General features: G+C 35.5%; 1 protein-coding gene across 2 annotated transcripts in view; it reads right to left on the bottom strand.

Moving 5' to 3' along the window:
- The window catches only part of LOC129739982 (homeotic protein ultrabithorax-like), a 209,322-nt gene extending 195,023 nt beyond the window's left edge, over positions 1 to 14,299 (bottom strand). For both annotated transcript variants that reach the window (XM_055731561.1, XM_055731568.1), the window contains exon 1: positions 12,685 to 14,299. In XM_055731561.1, the coding sequence (XP_055587536.1) occupies positions 12,685 to 13,315 (631 nt within the window). In that variant the 5' untranslated portion in view covers positions 13,316 to 14,299. The remainder of the gene's footprint in view (positions 1 to 12,684) is intronic.
- Between the last annotated feature and the right edge of the window lie 9,417 nt (positions 14,300 to 23,716).

The following is a 23,716-nucleotide window of genomic DNA, read 5'->3' as shown; positions in this document are numbered from 1 at the left end:
AAGTTTTTCTTGATCTTAAAACTAAAACGAACCCGACGAAAACAAAAAAAAATAAAATAAACATACATAGAACAAGAACAATTTCGGTAGGTTGGAGGCAGAGAAGAGCCATAGATACCCGGACAGTTTGTGTAGTTTGCCCCCAGTTCACCGTTCGTTAATCATCCCCCCTAACCCTTTGAGGTTTTTTTTGTTCGCTCGATTCGATTTGACTCGAACTCATCGACGACGGACGTCGGAGGAGGGAATTAAATGTTGCACAGTTTTTTCCCCGTTCGTCCGACTGATGCATATTAATCGACTACTTGAAAACGCCATCCCCCCTTTCCTTACCCTAGCAGTTCAACCTCCCCTCCCCTTCAAACAGGAAAAAAGGGTTATGGGCAATAGTTGTATTTTAAATTTCGAACAAGCGCTAGCAGCCACACCAAATAACACAAAATGAATGAAACAACAACAAAAAAGTGCGTTCTCATACACTCAAAGTTTGGTATTGTTCTGTCAGTTTCGTTGTTGTTGTTGCTGTCAATCTTCAGGCTCGTTCTGTCAGACGATTGGCAATTTTACTCACGTACACGCCCAGCTTTCGAAGTCTCCCCACTCGACTAACGAGAGGAACGAAAAAAAAACACTAACTAGCTAAGTCATGTCAGAAAAACTCAATCAGAAGGTTGAGTCAAGAAACTGATTGAAGATGCCTTCCCCCGTAACCCCAACCTGGTCTCCTTTTTTTTCGAGGATTGGCCTTCCTTCTTCTTACAAAAATAAACGTAAAACAAACAATCCCAAGAATAAAAGTGTGGCGTGAAACGACACGGTTATGGTTTATGATGTCATTTTGCCTGTCTTCAAACATGGGAATGCAAATGTGAGAGCAAAAAAAAATCGCACGAATGCGGATGTAGATTGATTGAGCGTAGCACTGAATTGGAAATATGAGTTTTTCATTGAAATTCTGATCATGTCATAAGTTTTTGAAAAAAATTTAAAATTGCTGAATTTTATTGAAACTTTTTTTGTATCAATTTGCCGATTGTTGATAGCAAAAATACTTTAAAAACTAAATTGAATACAAACTGAAACTTTTCAAACGAAACTAGAAACGGAAAAGTTTTAATTGAATTTTCATTGAGCTCAGCCGTTATTTTTTTGCCTTTAATTCAATGATGAAAATTGCTCTACTCGCACTCTACAACCTACTAATTAACACTATTCAAAGTGTCGTAAAAATTAAAATAAATTAGCTTTTTCGATTGGTTGCTCGCATCGACGGATGCAAATTTACGACACCAGCTCACGTACAAGATTATCGCCATTGGATCCAACCAAGAGTTCCGGAACATTTACCGGTGCTAAATTCGTTTTCCGAGAAGATTGATTCTTCGAGGATCGTTGAGCCGCGCGAAATTGGATAGCTCTCACCCAATACAAACAAATTACGGGTCGTTTGTTCCGATTGTTGAACCACCTTATCGGATTTTTGCCCGGCCATTTGTTGCGTCGAAATCCGTTCGAATGAGTCGGGAGATTCCAGAATCGGTCGGCAGCTCGTCTACCCCGAAACAAGACATCAAATTCATTTACAAGATCTTAAGGTCCGGATCCGGCCTTCGAAGACCACCCGAAGAAAAGAAAAAAAAATCTTAACCCGTTCGCTTGCTCACTAGCCAAAAATCCAATCAAGATAAAAACAAAGTTCAATAAATGCGATAAAAATTGACGCTGCTGTCGCGCCCCCGGTTTTTGGCGATTTTTTTTTCTTCTCTCGTTTCAGTATTTTCTCGATGCTCGTCTCTTTTTTTTCGCTGTTGTCTTTCTGATCGCACCTTTCCGCCAGTTTTCGTTTATTACCTCATTATTATTATTATTTTTATTACTGTTTTTTTATAACTATTATTATTGCTTTTTGACTTAAGCGAGTGTGTGTCATCCCCCCTTTCTTTGCGGGCGAACGTAGAATCACTTTTCTCGTTATCAAACTGGATTTTGTTTTTTTTCTTCACTCGGTAGGACCTAAAGCCTTTTCGAGGAATGAGGGGAATCAGATCTCGTTTCGATCGTTTGGCCTTGAGGTCGTGCAGGAAGAATTTTTGGAGGTCCCAGGCAAGTTCACGCGTCTTTCAATTACCTCCAAATTCATCTTGTAAATTATAAATTAGTTTTTTCATCGTTTTTTTTCTTTTCAGGTGAGAACCTTTGTGCTGTTCGAACTTAACTTTTGACACTTAAGACGATTGAGCTCGGAATAAAAAAAAATGAATTTTGAAATCTGAATCTGAAATCTGAATCTGAAATCTGAATCTGAAATCTGAATCTGAAATCTGAATCTGAAATCTGAATCTGAAATCTGAATCTGAAATCTGAATCTGAAATCTGAATCTGAAATCTGAATCTGAAATCTGAATCTGAAATCTGAATCTGAAATCTGAATCTGAAATCTGAATCTGAAATCTGAATCTGAAATCTGAATCTGAAATCTGAATCTGAAATCTGAATCTGAAATCTGAATCTGAAATCTGAATCTGAAATCTGAATCTGAAATCTGAATCTGAAATCTGAATCTGAAATCTGAATCTGAAATCTGAATCTGAAATCTGAATCTGAAATCTGAATCTGAAATCTGAATCTGAAATCTGAATCTGAAATCTGAATCTGAAATCTGAATCTGAAATCTGAATCTGAAATCTGAATCTGAAATCTGAATCTGAAATCTGAATCTGAAATCTGAATCTGAAATCTGAATCTGAAATCTGAATCTGAAATCTGAATCTGAAATCTGAATCTGAAATCTGAATCTGAAATCTGAATCTGAAATCTGAATCTGAAATCTGAATCTGAAATCTAAATAATCGAAGTTTCATATGAATTCGAATTGAAGAAAACAAGAAAAATGTCTCCCAGGAGTCCATTAGGAAATCTTCAATTGTTTCCAACCAGAGAGAATTTTCCTATTGGAAAAAAAATGTTTCCAATCAGAGTTTCATTCTTAATGAGTGAGTCACTTTCCAGTTTGAACCGAACAGAAAACTAACGAACGCAGCCCTTTTCGGGGTTTTTTTTTCAGATTTAAATCTGCTTACTCTCGTTTGAGATTTTCCTGGTTAGGACAGGTCGGATGAAAAAAAAAAAGTCCTAGTAACCTTTTCATTGAGAAAGTTCCCAGCTTACTTCGATTTCTTTCTCAAAAGGAATTTCTCTTCCAAATGAAGGTTGCTATGCCTTTCAAGGATGTCTTTTTGATTCAATGTTAATTTTTTCTATCAAAGTTGAATTTTTTAAAAAAAAATTTCCAAAATATTTTATTATTGTTAGGAAAAATCTACTGAGACTTCTCTCGACTAAACCGTGGAAAGAATTCTCCTCAGACGATTGCGTTTTTTTTTTTTTTTTTTTGAGGGGGTGTCTCTGAGAAAGGGGTCTCAGAGGTCGACCCTACGGGTTAGACATTTCAATTCCCTTCACAGCTCGTAATGCGAAGTGTTGTTTCGTAATCTGAAAGTGTCGTTTCCTCGAGGTTTTAAGTTGCAGAGTGTGCAGCGATTCTCCACATATGTTCGGTTGTTGGAAGGAAACGCAAAGATAACAACCAGGAAAAAAAAATTACAATAAGAAATGAAAGTGTATCTTCTTGAGACTGTTTTTTTCTCTCTGGTCTTTCTCCTTACATCCACAGCCTGCGACACTCGATAACAAAAAAAAAAGAACCATTGTCAACCATGCTGTTTGCTCTTCATCTGTCATTTGAGAATGGAAAAGAAAAGAGGGAAAAGAAAAAATCTTTAACAGTAACAACAACAACAACAGAACTATCATTAGAAGAGGAAAAAACCGAACGAGTCTGCCTTTGAGAGAGCTGGTAGAAGAAACCAGGAAAGGAAACAACAAAGACTCAAAAACAAAGCGAAACAAGGGAAACAAGATGGGATAAGGCACAACACCAGTCACATTCGACCGAAACCGAAAGAAGGGCTCATCAGCATCGGACCCTTTTCGGAGATAGTAAGTCCGGGGTTTCACTCCTCTTCGAGTGGCTCTGTCAGAGTCCAATTTTAGAACTCTGTTTTAATGAATGGGGAGTGACTTTCTTTCAAGTCGGCTTTCAGAAAGCGGTTTCCGATTGCCAAAAAAAAAAATTGAGAATAGCTCAATTTGATTTTTAAAATTGATGAGACTTTTTGAAGTAAAATCTGGAATGATTTTTTTCGCTCTCAATATAATCTTTAAAAAGTTACGATCATGGAAAAATGAAGGTTCTGGAATTTTGAACAACCAAAGAAAATCTAAATTGGATAACAAACAAATAAAATTTTTACTCATTAAAAAATCCGGGTTACCATCCGTATCTAAAAAATTCCGTATTTTTCTGTTTGGAATAATGTAAAAAAAAAGTGTGTGTAAAAATATTATTGAACAAAATGTTTCACGATCACAACGATTTCATATCTGATGTTGATTTTTTTTAACCTTAAAAATCCTTCATAATTTGAATACCCTTATTTGTCATTCCTCGTTGAAACATCACAAGAAAGGGAAAGGAGAAATAAAAAAAACTGAAAAAATCCTAATTGAAATAAATTATACAAAAGATTGTATGCAACAAATTTAATACAATCGATTTGATAGTGCCGCAATTTAGGCGTAAGGCATTATTCTTGGAAATCATAAACCAAGGAAGAGGACTAGGCATGCCTTCCTGAGCTCAGTGATTTTTGTCGAATCGAACAACTTTCTAGAAAACTTGTAAAAATACGTCACATATGCTGATATTTTTTCGAAGAATAATACAGTGTGCTTACCTAAACCGACTTGTAGGAAAAACTAGTCAGAATTTTTCCCATGAGTATCCACGGTATTTTTTTTTATAGAAACCATACAAAATTCTGGCAATATTTGAGCCAAGTTTCTTGCAAAATGCCGGAAATTTATGAGAGGATAGCTTGAAATTGGCAGGTGAGTTGAGAGGACATCCTGAACATATCCATAAAAATTTAAAGCGAATTGAAAGGGCAGTTTGAAATTGAAAGGCGAGTCGAGATTACAGCCTGAACGTATCAAAAGAAATTTTAAGCGAGTTGGCTTGGATTTGAAAGGCGAGTTGAGAGGACAGCTTAAACGTACCGATTGAAATTTCAAGAGGGTTGAGGGAACAGCTTGAAATTGAAAGGTAAGTTAGAAGGACAGCCTGATCGGAAGGAAGGAAATTTCAAGCGATTTAAGAGGACATCTTGAAATTGGCAGGCGAGTTGAGAGGATAACCTGAACATATCGATAAAAACATCAAGCGAATTGAGAGAACGTGAAATTGAAAGGCAAGTCAGCTTGAATGTATCAATTGAAATATCAAGCGGATTGAGAGGACAGCTTTAATATACGATAGATATACGATACGATAGAAAGTTAAAGCAAGTGTTGAAGAGAGCTTTTTTTTTCGAATGACTCGATGTATAATCATGCAAATGGAACCAAAATTGACATGGGTGGGCATTTGGATACGAGAAATGTTTCTATTATAACTTGTGACCCCTCTATCTTCCCAGTGCGGGATAGAAAGAAAAGAGTGGGGGTTTCAATTACGTTTTTTTTGCGTAACAAGAGAAATAATAGAGCAAATGGAATCTCATTTGACATTGCAGGGTGTTTGTTTTCAAGAAAAGTCCTTTCGATGGGATTTGCTGAAGGGAAGATGGGAAGTTTCATACAATTTTTGTTGAATGTCTCGAGAAATTATCATGCAAACAAATTCAAATTTGGCGAAGAGGATATTTGAATAAGAGGAATGTTTCCATGATTATTCCAGTGTATTACTTGTGTGTAACTTTATTTTGACAAAACTGGGCATAGGTTAATTGGCTACGAAAAATATTTCTTTGCATATTTAAAACGCCTACGGTCTTCCAGCAGTGAGATTGGAATAACTCTTAAACTTATCAAGCAAATGGCCATATGTGAAACATAACGTTAAAAATTTACAAAAAATGTTTCTCAGGTACTTCGAGATATCCCTCCACCAATAAAGCCTGAATTTCAGATTTAAAGCAATCATTGTATTCTATCTTTGTAGGTATTGCGATTTAAAACAAAAGTTGCAGCTGGCATATCGAAGAGGTTCCATCAAAACTATGTTCAGATTTAATACTAACTTATCTATACATAAAATTAAAATAATTTTCAAAAATGTCATAAATATCATTTATTTTCAAAGATTTAGCAAAGCTCTTCAGGTCAGCTAGTATTTAATGAAAATTAAAAAAATATTTTTGTAATTTAAACGCATCCGCAAATTTTCAGTTGGAGGCTGCCTAAAAAAAAACTTTTTGCAAATCCGCAAAAAAATGTTTGTTTTTTTTTTCAAAATAAGTTTAAAAAAGCCTGATTTTTTTCCGAAAAAAAACAGTGTCGAAAAGTAGAACTTTTCGATACAATTTTCTAAACAGTGCCGTAAAGTGCTATTTTTCGAAGGAAAAGCTATAAATCGTTCTTTCAGGGTAAAAAAATTGAGAGAATTTTCCGGCAAAGCATAAGATTGTGTATCCAACTCTTTCTAAAATTGAATTTTTTTTAGCACTCGGCAAGGCTCGTAGTTCAAATTTACGACTCCTTGCGTAAACAACTATTTTAAGGTACTAAAATAAAATATATTGTAATTTTTTTTCTTGATTTTTGCATATTAAATGAAAATAAATTTTAAAACAAACAGACAAAATCTTTTTTTTTTAACGATATCCAGGATACCGAACCGCATCAGATTTTTCCCTAATTTTAAAGTAAATTTTCGTGCATTTTTGGATAAAAACAGTCAATTCAGCAATGCAATTGGTGTTTACTCTAATGCGAAATTTTTTCAACTAGTTTCTTCGAATAAACGTAGAAAACAAATTGGAATTCATAGATGTTCAAAAAAAACTCAGCTTTAAAAAAAATCCAGTCTTCAAATACTGCAATTATGTCAAAACTGTTTTTGACACTTAGAATGCGATAATTATTATCGTTGACAATAAAACTGCTTCTAGACAAATTTGTCCGGAAACAACGAAAAACCAATTATTTTTCATTGATTCATTCTATTGAATTTCACAAAAGAACCTTAATAAACCGGATTTTACGTCACCATAAATTGAATACCGAATTATGCTCTCACATTGATCTAACTTTTCTGATCTATAAGAGTAAATGAAACCTTAATGATGCCTTACTCAGCTGCCGTAGTTAAATGGAAACCTTAACCTTGCTATCATTTTGTCATTGATGCTTTACTTTGGTTTTGGTTTACCACCAAATTTCAGAAAATGGATGCTTGAGTGAAATCTAATTTTGGCATCGGAAAAAAATGAGTAGAACTTAAATAATGCTTATCATTTTAGCATTGATAGCTCATTTTGGTTGTTGTTTGCTATCGATTCGGCTATAAACGTCTGTTCGGGATCGAAGTCAAGATATCGAAAAAATGGTTTAATGTGAAAGACATTTGACATTTTTCACAGAACTTCCAAAATAGCATTGAAATATAGAAAATTATAAAAAACAAGATTTTTTTTAAGAACATTCTATGCCATTTATAACATTGATTAAATGAGCTTTCCAATTCGATAGGTAATTTAGCTCGATTAAACATTGGTCAGCATTTCGGACTTTATGGCGGCTAATTCAGCTTGTACATACATTTATAAGCTTTGAGTTTGTCAATGCTCTTCGGTTTGTTGGGGTAAACTTTAGTTTTTAAATTTCCCATCAAAACGTATGATACAGAGTACAAATCACAAATTTTAAGTTCTCACATTTCTTTATTTTTTTACAGCAATGTAAAGCGCTCTTATATCAGCGAGTTTTTTGAGTTTGTGTCGACTTATAGCCCAAAATGACACTAAATGTTGTTTCCATGATATTATAACGCTTTGAAAAAGGCAAACAGTTTGCAAATTCAACGCACAATAGTCGATTGTTGATTGAAAGCTTTTATAACGGACAAATTGATAACGAGTCGAGCTTTTACATATAAACGAACTTTTTTTCAAAAATTTCTCACAAATCGGACATATTCCGGAGAAAAAAATTATCCGTTTTCGGGTTCTTCGAGAATTGAGATTAAGAATTAAGTTTATCAATAGATTCTTACTATCTTAATCTACATCTGGAGCAAGACTCCGATTTCTTTTTTAAAAAAAATTCAACACCTTTTCGAAGGAATTAAAACTGTTCAAATTAAAAAAATGTATATGATAAAATCGAGCACCATGACAACTTCAAAGTTCGTTTTCTCGAAACTATCATTCGGGCACTTATCCCCCTTGATTTTGAAGGCCTCATCTAATTCCTCTTATCCATTTAAGTTCAAAATTTTGCTTGATTTTGATAAATGAATAGACTTTTGTGGATTTTTGAGTCGAAAAAAAATTAATATCGCGTGAGCTTTCATCACGTCGTATGAAACGAAATGTACACAAACAGTTTTATTACAAAAAAATACTAAAACTGACATAAACCAGCTGCAACTTTGTTCCATTTAGAATCATTGTAGTCTTTACAACACATTCTGTATGTGAAATAGAAATTTTAAAATTTTTTCGATATATTTTGCAGCAGTTTTAAGTGAATTCTTAAATGTTTAATACGACGTAATGAATGCTCAAGCAAGAAATGGTGTTTCCATGAAATTATTACGCCTTTTAGTAGGCAAACAGTTTTCAAATTCAACGTGAAATTGTCGATTGTTGATTGGACGCTTTACTTCTCGAACCACCTTAGAACAATTCGATGTTTTACTAATAAAAGGACATTTTTTCAAAAAAAAATTTTTAATCGGATGTTTTCTAAAACAAAATCCCCCTACTCTGAAGGCTCTTCGAGAATAAGCTCTTGAGTTGTATAATTAAAAAAAAATTAAAATGATTCTCATTACTGTGGAAAGAAATGAATTGAAAAAACTGAAATAATTAAATTTTAAATGTTTGGAATGGACCGGTCTATACTAAATTTCACGCCTTAGATTTTCAAAAATTTTCATCCTAAAATCCAGGCAATATACGGGCAAATTTGGTCAGAACCCAGGAATAATTCAACAAAAATATCGACGAAAAGCACTTGAAGCATTTTTAGTTTTAATTGAAAGACATCAACCGATTACAATAAAGCTTGACAGATTGCCCAGATAATTGATACGAAAGTTGCGGACTTTTGCGGTCCGGTTGCCCGGTTGTATTTTCCAAATGAAACAAAAAAGTCAAATTATTATAATTATAGTTACTATAAGTTTTTATCCACAAGCGATTTTTTTAAACCTGTCAAAATTTAGGCACTTGATTTCGAAACTTTTGACCCAAAATCTGGGCATCATCCGAATAAATTTGTTCAAAACCCAGGAATTGTACAACCAAACTTAAAATGGAAAACACTCAAAACACACTTTTTTTCCATTGAAACACATCAGCAATTTTAAAATTAATATTTTGACAACACGATCTTAACCCAGGAATTGTACAACTAAACTCAGGATGAAAAACACTTAAAATACACTTTTATCCATTGAAACACATCAGCAATTTTAAAATAAAAATATTGACAAAACGATCTTATTGTCAAAATTTTAATTTTAAAATTGCTGATGTGTTTCAATGGGAAAAAGGCGTATTTTAAGTGTTTTTCATCCTGAGTTAAGTTGTACAATTTCTGGGTTTTGAACAAATTTGTTCGGATGATGCCCGGATTTTGGGTTAAAAGTTTTGATATCAAATGCCCGAATTCTGCCAAGTTTTAAGACAAAATTGCTCAGATTTGTATTTTGTAGCAGCTTAACTGTTTTTTTTTGTCTGATTTTGCAAATAAAGTGAATAAATCCGGGCGTTTTGAACCGAATTCGGGCAACCGGGCTGGGCCGGATTTTTTTTCCTAATTTTGGGTCAAATATCCGGGTTAGCTTGTATAAGTCGCTTTAAATTTTTATGTCGCCTCAGTTCAAGGTTTACTCTTGGGATGGAACTTGCACTCATTGATTCAGAAGGCTGGCTTTATACTCTCTTAAGCTACATATACCCAATCCTTTCCAACATGGAAAACATGGTAATTTTTTTGTACTTTTCTGACTAAAGGCTTGTTGAACATAGACTATTTTGAAAACCTAAGAAAAAATAAGATTCTAGGAACAAAAAGAAGTGGCTTTTTTTAACTCATTTAACCCTCTAGAAACCATTTTTTTTTGTTTTTGCTGAAAAATTTACAGAAGTTTAGTTCTATGATAACAAACAACTTTTGTTCTACGAAAAACTTAATAGAAGAGAAAAAAATGCCACCATTTTTTTTAAATTGCATAAGCACAGGGGCTAAGAAACTTGACTTTCAGTGTTTGTAGTTTTTACACACTTCAACCATTTTTCCCTCTATTTTTAAACTAATGAAAGATTCACCGCAGGTTTCAGTGATGAAGTAGAGTTTTCAAACCATACATAAATTGACAATCGTAGGTTTCAACACATATTAAGAGTGATCCATAGCTATATTTAATGAAGTTTTTGTAAAATTTGGGGCACAAATAACTGAGATATTTCAACTGAACTATGAAAAGTAAATATTGTGCTTGTTTTTCGAATAGTTGTCGTACTTTCTCAACTTCGCCTTTATACGGGCTGAAGAAATCAATATAACATCCAACAATTTTTTTTTAAATCAAGAAACACATTGACCAAGGATTATGGGGCTACCAAATTGATCATTTTTCGAAAAATTGGTTTATTTACAGAATTTTCATCTTTTAAAGCTATACTCAGCTGTAACTTTTGACAAATACTAGTCAAACAGTTTTCAGTGACAAGGATCGATAGATTAACGTATTTTTAATAATTTTACCGAAAAAATCGTAAAACCAACTATTCGATGTGGTTTTATAACTATTTTAATAAACATACCTCGTCTAAAGAAGGCGGGATTGGGATGAATTGAATAAAATCATTCTAGGAGAAAAAATCAATCCCGATCGTTCTAAAGAAACAAAGCTTAGAAAATTAACACTGGATTTTTTTTCAAAGTTTGTTAGAAAAACCTAGAACTCAACTCAACTTTTTAGAGAAAATAAAAAAACCAATGATTTTTTCAAGAATTCTTCTAGAATTTTTAAACATTAGTTTACCAGTAAAAATATATATATTTTTATTCTTCACTAAGTGAGCCTTTTTTCCGCACACACAAAGCACAGTGATTGAGCTTAAGCTGCCAGCGCCAGCAAATTGAAATTATAATTCCATAAATTTGGTTTTTGGGAGGCATGCAACCGCTTTATAATTTGATCGACCAATAGGCCGTCATTAGGGAGAGCTGGCGAGCAGCAGCGATTGAAGCGATAAACGGAAAATCGTGGGCCCGTTTGTAGAGATTGCGTTTTCCTGGTGTTTGTTCGAGTTTTAGATTCGTTTCAAACATATCAATTGATCGATTGGTAAAAGTACCGTTGAAATCGAGCATTTATCTTAAAAGAAAAGTTTGTAAACATTTTGATAGCAAAAAACACTGATAAATCATATTTATAATGTTTTCAGAAAAAATGTTATCAAATCTTTATGTTTTTCGACGATATTCTTTAACCTTAATTTTTTTTTTGAATCATCAAATTTTTCGTAGACAGCCGTTAACAATTTTTGTCGTTTTATTGAATTTTCATTCATTGAAAAAACAGGAAATGAAAAAAAATCAACAACTTTTAAATCAATTAGTGCGTGATTTTTGAAGCGAAAACAACAGGACAGAAAACAAACGAAAAAAAAAATCCATTCGAATTTACGAGAATCCGCCGCTCACTGGCTCTGGCGGTGGTGCTGGAGCGAGTGAGCTTGGGGCGATTTTTGGTGCAGCATATTTTTGGGCGATTCCTTGGCAGCCTGGTGCCAAACTTCTAGCGCACTATTCTACGGATTTGGAGTGGAAGGATACCGAAAACGAAAAAAAAAAATCGAATCCAACTTGGAACTGGATGAACTAAGAAGGAAAAAAAACGTTCAAAACACAGAACTTTTTTCCTTGCCTTTGGTTTCTGGTTCGTTCATTGCTCCATCCTTTCCAAAGTTTTTTTTTACTAATGATTTTTTATTCGGCTGAAATCTTCAGCACCGAAAACTATGTTGAACTGAGGAAAAAAATCATTGATCCTCTTCTCGATAGGCTTTTTTCGAGTTCCATAAGGTTCCACCTTAAATGTAGATCACCGGTGTGAATACATTAAAAATCGGATTCTAATCATTCCGGCGAGAGGAAGCAGCCTCACGACAACGACACGCGGGTCGTTCTTGAATCGTTTTTTAATAATCTTTTCCCCGGCCAGAGTCCGGGGACTCCGGACTCTCACAAAACTCCGAAAGGGAACTCCACGGAGCTGCAACGGCAACAACGAAAACAACGTGCAAACTCGTTCAACAAACCCCTCATAAATTTTCATTCAAATTATGGACCACTGCACCGGCTGTCGCGCGAGGAGCAATAAAAGCAAGAGCCACACGCGCGAGCCTCGGGTCCGGGAAAAAATGGGAAGAGGCAGCAGCTTCTTTTTGCTCCAGCACTTGAGGTGAGGAATGTCTTTTTGAAATTGATTAACGCGACTGGCACTGTGAGGAGGCCTTCAGTGGGACATGGTGGGCGTCCGGTGGATCTCTCGATTTTGTCCACCGGCTGTGGGTCACTTAGGACCCATTAGTGTAGGGCACTCACCTGCGATAGCCATCCAGGGGTAGAAGGTATGGTTAGTCTGATGGAGACCGGTTGTGGGTGCAGTTTGGCCACCGGTCGATCCAGTCAGTGTGCATTGCTGGGAGTTCCAGGAGCCAGTGACTCCGGCCGTTGCGGAAGAACCCGTCCGGCTGACCGGGCTGCCTCCGGACGCATCAATGTAGCCTCCGACGCGGGAATCCGGGGTACAGGCCGAGGGTCGGACAGGAACTGAGCTGTTTTGTTGGGCAGGTACGTTGGCTCCGGTGGCTGCGGCATTTCCGGCACTATTGTTGGCCGCCGAGTTCCACACGTCCTTGTAGCCATTGGTGGTGTCTGTGGTTCCGTTTCCGCTTCCTCCGGTCTTCCCGCAGTCCTTGGTATTGTAGGAGCCTTCGTAGATCTGTTTGCAGGCAGCCTGTATGCTCGCATCGTACGGCGACTCTTGTCCGGATCGGCTCTGGTGCAGGTGGTGATTGGTGTACGGGGACATTCCGAGCGAAAGTGGAAAACCACGATAGGCTGCAGCGGCCGCGGCCGTGGTCTGATCGTGATGACTTCCGGTTGAGCTCATCATACCGGCCGCTTGATGCGGGTGTCCGTAGAACCCGGTCTGTTCAAAGTACGAATTCATGTTGGCCAAAATTTTGAAGCCGTTTCCGTTCCGATCCTAGCCCAAAATAAACTTCCTATCGACTCGCTCCTTGTTTCACGACAATAATTGCACACCACAAACTTTGAGTTCCCTGTTTGCCCTTGTCCAGTGTGTCCTGCCGCAAAAGTCTACTTGGATGGTTCAGCAGCAGCAGCGATTTTCATTCATATGACTGTCGCACACTTTTTACACACATATTGCATAACAACCAACACTGAGTGTACGGAAAATACTTGGAATTTATGCGCCTGCTTCGTTCTTTTAGCACAGAACTGTTGTTACTTTTCCTCCACGCACCACAAATAATATCACACGTGTATTTTTTACCCCAACTAGTAACTTGTTATTTTTTATGATATCTCATTTTTTCCCAATGCACAGCACACTCGAAAAATACAATTTTCGATTTGTCACTTGTCACTTCAGACTGCAACAGCAGTCGTTAAATCAATCAATTTTTGGGAACTTTCGAGCAATAACTGTTTTCTCCCACAACAATCTGACTGGGATCAACCCAATCAGAAAAAAAAATCAGATATCAGACAGATTTCCAAAACACTTGTCGATCTACGATTTTTTTTGTTATATCTTTTGCCACTCGTAAACACTTCACCGATAATGACCGATAAAAATTGTCTCAAAGACCGACCGCACGCGCCACAGGCAATAACAATAGTAGTTGTTGTGCTCTGTGCCAAAACTACTATTGCCAGCACGCAAAACTACTAGGCGGCAGTTAGTTTAGTGTGTGCCACCCGAAAAAAAAGTATCAACCCCCGAAGAAGATCTTGGGAAAACTGCAGCAGGTTCCGCGGTAACCGCTCGCTCGCTCGCGCGCAATAATAATATTAATAACAATAAAAATAAAACGCGCCCTGTCTAAACGGTTGCCGTCAAACGAATGTTCACTTTATTTTGATACGACAATGCCGAAACTCCTCAACAATATCGTGTACCTTGGTCCGGAGTAAATCGAAACTGTGCTGTGCGGTGCTGCGGTGTGTGGCTAGCTGCTCGAATACAGAGCAATCAGAGTATCGGAAAGCGAAAAAAACCAACCCGAGCACGATCCGTCCGTATGCGCGCGTGTTCGCTCGCTCTCCCGCTCCCGAATCGATCCACAAAATCGGATCGGAGTAGTTTGCTACTTCTGCTCGAATCGAAACCGCAAACCCCGTTCTCACACACAATCGCACAATTGCTCCCCTGCTGCTGCTACTCGAATCACATGGTCCATCCAACCGCTCGAAAATCGCGCGCACACACACACTCTCACCACACCTATTCGCTCTCTTTTTCACGCTCTTCGCTTTCGAGCTAGCCGCACGCTCACCATAGAATCCGACAAAATACATCATTATTATGAGCATATAAAATACATTAAAATAAAATATAATCTCTTCGGCCCCGTCGCTGTTGCTGCTGCTCGCGTGTGTGCTGTGGCAAACTAGTGTTGTTTCGTTCGCACTTCCCTCTCTCGCTCACACTCTCTCTCTCTCTAACCGAACGAACCCATCCAACAAAGCAATCGCTCACACACTCCATTCATCCAACGCAGCATGCTTTTCAAAAAAGTCAAGCAAACTTTTCCGAATGCGTTTTGCCTGGCTAGGGGCCTTCTCTCTCTCTCGTTCACTCGCACTAACAACCCCATACTGAAGTGCCCGTTGCTGCCGCCGTGTGCTAATGGTTTTATGGTGTTGCCATCATCATCGGTTTGGTCCATTCGACGTCATCACCATCATCAATTCGAGCAGCAGCACACTGTTATCCTTTCGTTCCGCAGTTCGAGCAGTTCCAATGGCGACCGTGATAAGCCAGAGGAACAGCAGCAGGTTACTTGCTGGCTTACTTACTTCTGCTGGTTTTGTGTCCCCGTCGTCATCGTCGTCTTCATCCGGCCGTCCGTTGGTTTCATTTAGGTTTTTTTTTGTTCTCAACTTTTGGTGTGTCCCAGCAGTGTGTCCCGAAGTCGGGAAGATTTTTTTTCCGACCAGGAATATTTGTTCTGTTTGCCAGTCTATTCATCCTGAGGAAAGTTCGATGTTCGTCTTTTTTGTCTTAAGTTGCTGACAGCAGGAATTGTGGTTGGAGTGTTCCGATGGATTGCATTTTTTTTTAAATTGTGATGAATAACTTCCTAGGACTTAAAGGCTTCATTTGAGGCATTTTTTACTTAAATTTATTCAAATTCCAGTGATTAGTCAAAAAGTGAATAAACGTTTAAGTTGAATTTGTAGCTTAAATTACAAACTCAAGGGCAATAACCTTTCTATTGACTACTAGAACGTGGCCGGCGCCGTTATTGATGTTGAGAGAGCAATAGTTTTGTGCATTGTGAATGTGTAGCCAATCTCAGGTTCTCTTCATTTAACTTCTGAACAAAATTGATAGCCTCGGTCAATCACTGAGAAGTAATCCTTGCTGATGTGGAACTTGCGATCTTGGAATCCGAAACGTAAACCAACCTAGAAATCAATCATAAAGTAGACAAGAATACTTTTTAATTCTTCATCCACACATCTTAAGGAGCATTTCGGGTTCAATGATTCAAGATGGATATGATGAAAGGTGGATTTTTTTTTTTTTGCTAAGCTGTTTACTGTTTTCACAACTCGGATCGGACCGTTTCTCACAAACGGACTGATTACTGTCAAAAGAAAGCTTGTCAGTTTAAAAACGTCCGATTTTCCAGACCAAAAAAAAGCAGCGTCAAAAACAACACCTGACAGTTCAAATCGTTCCGGATTTGGCTTAAATTCGGTCAGTTTTTCCTGATTGAAATGGCGCGACGCGTCGTCTAGTTTCGCAACGTTCCACCGCGGTTTCAATCATAGCTATCATAAAGTTTTTTTTATATGTCATAAATTTGTTCGATGGAACGCTTCGGTAAACCAGTCTAGATTCTTCGAGGTAATGCGAGAGTGTTAGCCTGCCGAAAAATGTTTTGTTAACATAATACAGACCCCGTTCGTTTTTGAAATCATGCCCGAAAATTTTGTGTTGCCAAAATCGAACGGTTTGTTTTCTTAATTTTTTTTTCTTTTTTTTTCTATAAAATAATCATTTGTATTATCATTAACTTTATTTTTAGTCAATTTTCGACCATTTCTAGTCATTTTTTCTTATTTTTTCTAATGTTTTTGATGCATTTTGAACCATTCTTGTTTTGTTTAAAATCTTGGTTTTTTTTGACATATTTACTGTCATTCTTCATCATCCTGTGCTTGTTTTTTTGTCATTTTTACTCTTTTGTTTGTATTTGTTTTTTTTAAATTCATCTTTTTGTCATTTTTGAGTACTTCATAATTTTTTTATGAAAATCTTTTGTTTTTGTTTTGCATTTTATCATAATTTCAGAACGTAAAAACGTATTTATGGTGTTTTTCTAAGTTATATTAGACCTGTAATAGAGAAAACTTAAAGGCAATATCGCTTCAAAAACCCGTTCGATTTTGGCACATGTGCCAAAATTGAATGTTGCCAAAAACGAACGGGGTCTGTATTTTATGTTTGTTTAATATGTGTTATCTAGATGTTAAGTAAAATAAATTTATTCCGAATAACTTGAAATTTTTGATAAATCCAAATAGTATATGAATTTTCGATGGCAGCAACAATAAATTTGGAATCCGAAAACGAACCAATTTTGGTCCGAAATCCGTCTAGAAACGGTCTAGAATCTGATCTATTTTGGTCTGGAGTTGGACCAAATTTGGTCTTGAAATCTGGATCAAATTTTTGACAGTTCGATCTTTGCATCGCGTCCTGTCAACAGGAAACTTGTATCAAACCTGAATTGGTCAAACTTTGGTTGGTTTTCTAGTCTATTTCGGACCGATTCACGGGTTGAACGGACCAAAACCCGACCGATTTTGGTCCGATTTTGCAATCCGGGAAGAGACAATTGTTCAAACAAATTTTTTTTATATAATTATCACATATCGCTAAAAAATAAGGATGTTAGGGCTAAAGATTCGAGAGTTGTGAAAAATAGATACAGTGCAAAAACCATCAAGTTAAACTTATTATCTAGAACATCAAAATCTAATCCAAGTCTTAAAATTTACTGCGTAGAGAATGCTCGAGTTGAATCCGAGCATTCTCTAGTTGACTTGGACAAATATAGATACGTATCTTTAAAGTGGTGACGTGAATTGACTCAGTGACTGGAAAGAGAAATAAGGACTGAATTCACGTTCCATATTTTCAAATTATTCTGAATAAATTCTGATCCATCAATTTTTTTAATTTGCCCTTATGAAGCAACATATTGAGAAATCTAATGAGGTCCTTGGAGCTAAAGGGGTTTGAGTTAAGGTTGCCAGATTCTTCGGTTTTATTCGGGTTTGCCCGGAAATTTAGAACAAAATTTGGGAACAGTCCAGCCTGGCCCGGTTGCCTGGATTTCATTGAAAATGCCCGGATTTATCCACTTCATAAGGCAAATCAAACAAAAAAAAAACAACTTGTGTTGTAAAATTTTTGGAGCAAGTTTTATAAATATAATTATTAAAAGTTTTCGAAAGCCTAAAATACGATATAAAATCCGTTGATGAGTTCTGGTGAAAGAAATTGTTTTTTAATTATTTTTTTTTGGTGAGTAATTTCTGGGTTTTGACAAGCTTGCCCGGATATTGCACGGTGTTTTTGGTCGTCAATTTAGTAATCAACTGCCTGGTTTTAATATAAAAATTCCCGTCATTAGTCCGGCCCGCAAAAGTGCTGAAAAAATTTTGGCAACCTAAGTATAAGTTCTTAAAATCTAATTTCGAGGAAACATGCATTTAAATTGGGGTGTTAGATTACTTTCTAACACAAAAGTATGAAAATAAAGTTCTAGAAATCTGAAAAAAAAAATCAGCAAAAATAGTTTGAAATATGAACAATTGTTTGGCATTATTTACTCAAAATCGATCATTTTTCACTTAAACTCCTTTTGCTCCGTTTCTTACGCAACTTATTTTTTTCAAAAAAAAATTGTTGATTTCTATTTTTTTAAATGCTTTAAATTTTGTTGAAAAAATGCAGAATCGATTGAAAAAATAAACTCAATCAGGCGTATCGTGGGAAAGTATTGATAATTCAAAACAATTTTCAACATAATTCCGATAGAAGTTATCAAAAATAATAATTTCACCACTCCACACTTGGCTTGTGATATAGCTCAGTTGGCAAGTCTGTTGTCTCCTGAGCCGATGTCCGCGAGTTGAGCCCAAGAGTAAATATCAAATACAGTTGTACCGGATATGTTTTTCAATAACCATCCGCCAACTCCAACGTTGATAAAGTTGCGAATGCCATAAAGATAATAAAACGACTATAATCGAAAAAAAGGAAAAAAAAAAACAACTCCACACTTAAATATTATAATTTTTTTAAACTTACCCTTGTTTCACCAAGGCCTGCTTTTCCATCCGGAAAAAAATGTTCAAAGTATTTTTTTTTATAAGGGAGAGTGGGGATACTTGATTCCTTTTTCTTATTTTTTCGCTTTGGAAAAAAAATCAGATCGCCGTCTTTTGCATTTCCTGACAGCGTGTTATTTCAGGTTTATATACTGCAAATACAAGATCGATACATTAATCCGTAGATGATCTAGAAGCATTTTCGTAGAACTTAAAAACTGTGATATTTTGAAACATAAAGGAGACTTCATTCTTTAATCAGGGTGCCTAAAGCTTTGGCAAAAATCATGAAAAATCTGAAGATAAAAGTTCCATTGACTTTTTTGGTTACACCAGTTTCCATTTCACAGTTTTTAAGTATCAGACAAAAAAATTCTTAATTTTTTCTACTACCCTAGTCTCATTGCATGCGTGAAGGCGCAATTTTCATTTTTTTTTTAATAAAAACACTTTTTTGAGTTCTTTCTATCAAGATATTATTGGATAAATGTTAGTCATTGCATAAATATCAATAACTTCATTCTAAGCAACGATAAACATCAATTCAGGTAAAAAATATATATTTTTGGACTCGAGGAATCAAGTGAACCAATAACATACATTTAGAAAACTTTTTCTTGGCAAAAAAAATTCAGAATTTTCTATTGCTTTGAAAAAATGGCATATGGATGTTGATATTATACTCACACGGAAGTTGATATTATACTCAAACGATATTGGAATAAATCAATTAATTCTTTTTTTTTCGTGTGAGAAACATTTTAAAGTGATTTAAAAAGGTCTTCAAGTCACGTTTTTTTTTTCAAACTAAGGGCTACAAGTCAAAAAGTAATTTTACTAAGTTATGATGTTAATTTTTTTTGTTCTATTTGGCTTTTTTTAAGAACATTTGATCCATGTCAGACATCTAGTTTTGAGATATAACTGAGGAATCTAGTGTCTCCAGGGATCAAGTACCTTACTGTTTTCGGAGCAGTGTCGAAAGGTGTTTTTTCAACTCTGTTTCGATTCTAATGAGAAAAAAACTGCTTTCTGTTTCTTCGTGTTCAGAAATTCGATTCTGGAGAAAATATTGCGGTATTCCAAAAACAATGTTTGCAACTTGTTTTAAAACAAGGTTTTTTCATCTTTTATCGAAATAATGAAAATGTTCGACGCGTGTTGAAAAAAATATTTTTCGCTTTAATAGTTTTTTGCTTTAATAACTTTTTTAAACAGGGGGGTCATTTGGTTGAAACCATTTTCCTCTTCGCTAGTATTTTTTTGTAAACAGATTTATTTAGATTTTCTTCTCTACAAAGCATTCATCTTACAAATTTTCACAGTGCAACACAAAATCAAGAGCACCTACCGTCAAATCATTACTAGCTTCTAAGATAAAGTTTACATAAACTATAAACATTTTTAGCGCTTTTCTCTTGTTTGTTGCTCTTGTTAGCTTGAATTCAGGAATTGATAAATCTCTATAAACTATTCTCCTATTCAAAATTGATTCTAGTTTTGGTTTTATAAAAGACCAGAGATGTAAAATTCTACAACAACTTGAGAATTTATGTTCAAGATCTTCGATCACTGTTGGACAATGCTCACAAAATTCACTGTCTGTTCTATTTTGTCTATACAACAACGCTGCATGCGGTATCCTTCGATTCACCAGAAGATAGTACAGAGATTTTTCAGTTGATGATAGATGTCGGTGTCGAATATTCCGCCAAACTCGTTGCCACTCCACCGTTGGATTTTCCTCTTCCTCTGGGTCCTCCACCGTTCTGGTTTACTTCTTCCTCTGTAGACCTCTAAAAACAATGTTTGCAACTTGTTTTAAAACAAGGTTTTTTCATCTTTTATCGAAATAATGAAAATGTTCGACGCGTGTTGAAAAAAATATTTTTCGCTTTAATAGTTTTTTGCTTTAATAACTTTTTGAAACAGGGGGGTCATTTGGTTGAAACCATTTTCCTCTTTGCTAGTATTGAAGTTTATCTACATGAAAAGTAAAGCCTCTTTTTAAAATATCTTTGTTTGAAACCGCTCCTACCGCCTAGTTTTAAAGAGCCACACTCGTTTTAAGTTCATCTACACTAATCTGCTTAGCTTAACACTTTTTCATAAGAAAGAAAAATGATAGGAATGGGAAATATGAAAATAAAACGAACTATAGAAGAAGATTGGTAGCTTGAAGGAAACTTAAAACCCCTCTTTTTCAAAAACTAGAAAAATCTTTACATGAAGTAGATCGGCCCTGTATACTGACCTGTACTAAATTCCAGTTCAATCGAACTTAATTTAGGGGTTCAAAGCGCTAAAAGTTTCGGCTTTGGGCCCTCAAAAATCATCAAAGGGTTAGACTGTTGATACCAAATGACTTGAAAATGCATGAAATGTCGAGATCTGGTGTTAATTCGGAAAAAAAACTTTGACCTACAATCGACTTTCTAGGACTTTAAGTCTAAAGCGGGCCATAGACTACACCACATTTGTACAAATGCGATGAAATTCGATGACATTCTGTCGCTGAGAATACGATTTGCATCGTGTATGGCACTGCTTCAATGAAATATTTTGTACAAACCACCCTCTGTGGCAGAAAGTCGATTTTTGGTCAAAACATTTTTTTCGAAAAAACACCAGATATCGACGTTTAATGCATTTCTAAGTCGTTTTTGTTTTGTCTTTGCACTCCCACCATACAGAAAATATATGGGAGCCAAATTCAATTAACGATGTTAAGCAATCGCTAGCACAACTGACCCTTACGGAATCTAGCCAGCAATCAAGTCAGTTGTGCGGCACTTTGGATTTGTACCTCAATCAGGGTTGTCAACTGTTTTTGGAAAAGTCTGGAAGATTTTGAAAAAATATCTGGAAACGGCCGGAAAAGTCTGGACTGCCCACTTTTTAAGGTGGTGACCTTTTTTTTTTTGGTCGCCAGATGCCAATGATACAAAAAAAAAATCTGGTACGTACGTTACATGCCTGATTCTCAATTTTACATACATATTCGAAGCATTTGCCATTAATAATAGCTTTCAAACACTTCTGAATTCGTAATTCATACATTTTTATCATTTCCTGCCATATTATATCATGATCATTTTGAATTTTCATTGTTTCTTAGTACAATTTCAGTTCGAACCCAAAAGTCTGGAATTGTCTGGAAGAAATGTCGAAATTCTGGAAGTCTGGAAACCTAAAAAAATGTCTGGCAGAAGTCCAAAAAGTCTGGAAGATCCAGAGAAAATCTGGAAGGTTGACAACACTGACCTCAATAGAGTATAGATCCGAGAATCCACATCCTGGCATCAACCCTTTGGTGCTAATCAAAAAACTAATATTTAGTATGTAACTATGCATCGAATAGAGTTAGTGCACCTTTCATTTCAGCAAAGTTTAAGTTTTGATAATATCTACAACTTTGTTAAACAAATTTTGTCTCTATCTTCACAAACATAAAAGATGGTGTTTTTATTTTTATCGTAGTTGAGAGCTTTCAGGGGGTTGGTGAATGCAACTTTGAAATTGGTGGGGGAGGGGGTGTTGGAAGGGCTCAGGGGAGGCAATGATGTCATCTTAAAATTAACATTTTTGCAAACTCCGAAACAACGAGGAATTGAAGCGATACAGGTTTTTCGAGGTAAAAAATCTTTTAAGTCTGTATAAAATCTCAAAATCTGTAATAATATCTGTATCTAATAGTTTCATTCCGTATACTAACGCTGCCCTAAGGTTATCTTTTTAAAATGCGTAGCACACTAAGGGCGTGTTCGTAAATAATTTTTTTGGTTGATGCATCAGTCGATCGATTGTTTTCGTAGATGTAAAATCACTTTCCAATGCTTTTGCGTAAGTTTGTTTATGATTTACGAACGCCAGCATCGATAAAAAAATCACTTCGATAGATAAAATCAATTTACGAACACGCCATAAATTGAACTACACCCCTGACAACTGCGGACTGCGGACTATCAAAGATGTGTAAATGTCATGACATGTCATTTTGATACACGCGATTTCCTTTTGGATTCACTTTATTCGAATAACTGCGTCTGCAAAAATTTTTAAATCAAGAAATCAAACTTTCAGTGCAACGGTTAATATAAGGTCATGAAAAGTTTTGAGTCGATATATTTAGTTAAAATTGTGCTTTACTCCGTAATATAATCTATTCGAATTAGAAATATGTGGCAAAACGCAAAAATCTCTGTTGTGAGCCACTTTCTGTACAAAGTTGTATTCGCAGTACACTAAGAGAAAAATGTCCACAGCCGCAAATATAAGTCAATGATATTCAACTAGCATTGAGAGATATTGTAAAGACTGATCTTGATACTTGATGGAATTTACTTTAATCAAATTTTAGATGTGATTAGTATCATAAGAAGTAGCTTTAATTATATTTGTTCAAAATTTTCATGAATAACATGATTTATGAGAGAAATATTAGCAAAAAGTTACAAGGTGGTCCAAAATATGTACCCGGTCCAAAATAAGTCCGTTACCCTAAGGGGTTAAAGTGGTAATGTGAATTCACTCAGTGATTAAAAAGAGAATTATGGACTGAATTCACGTTCCCAAGATTTCAAGTTATTTTGAACTAAAATAAATCAACCAAAACTTGCTTTGAATGTTGTGTTTACTTCAAAAAGCTATTTTTTCTGTTTAATTTTTTTTTACTAAGCACATTTTTTAAAATTCTAGTCCAAAATGTTCAATGAGTTTAAAATTTCAAGAGTTTGTTGCAAACGTATAATTTAAAAAAAATTCATACCTATATTACAACATATAAATAAATCATATGAGGTCCTTGGAGCCAAATGGATATAGCTTCAAAAAAGCTAGTTTCGGAATCACGCTTTGAAAATCTTGTGTTTGGTCATTATATAGAATACTTTTCGATAGTTTTTCTTTTTCTTCAGAAAATAAAAGTATGTAAAAATATTCTAACAATCTGAAAAAAATATCAAAAATAGAA

The sequence above is a fragment of the Uranotaenia lowii genome, chromosome 1, assembly GCF_029784155.1.
Source record: "Uranotaenia lowii strain MFRU-FL chromosome 1, ASM2978415v1, whole genome shotgun sequence".
Classification (NCBI taxonomy): domain Eukaryota; kingdom Metazoa; phylum Arthropoda; class Insecta; order Diptera; family Culicidae; genus Uranotaenia; species Uranotaenia lowii.
This window is presented reverse-complemented; position numbering and strand designations above follow the sequence as displayed.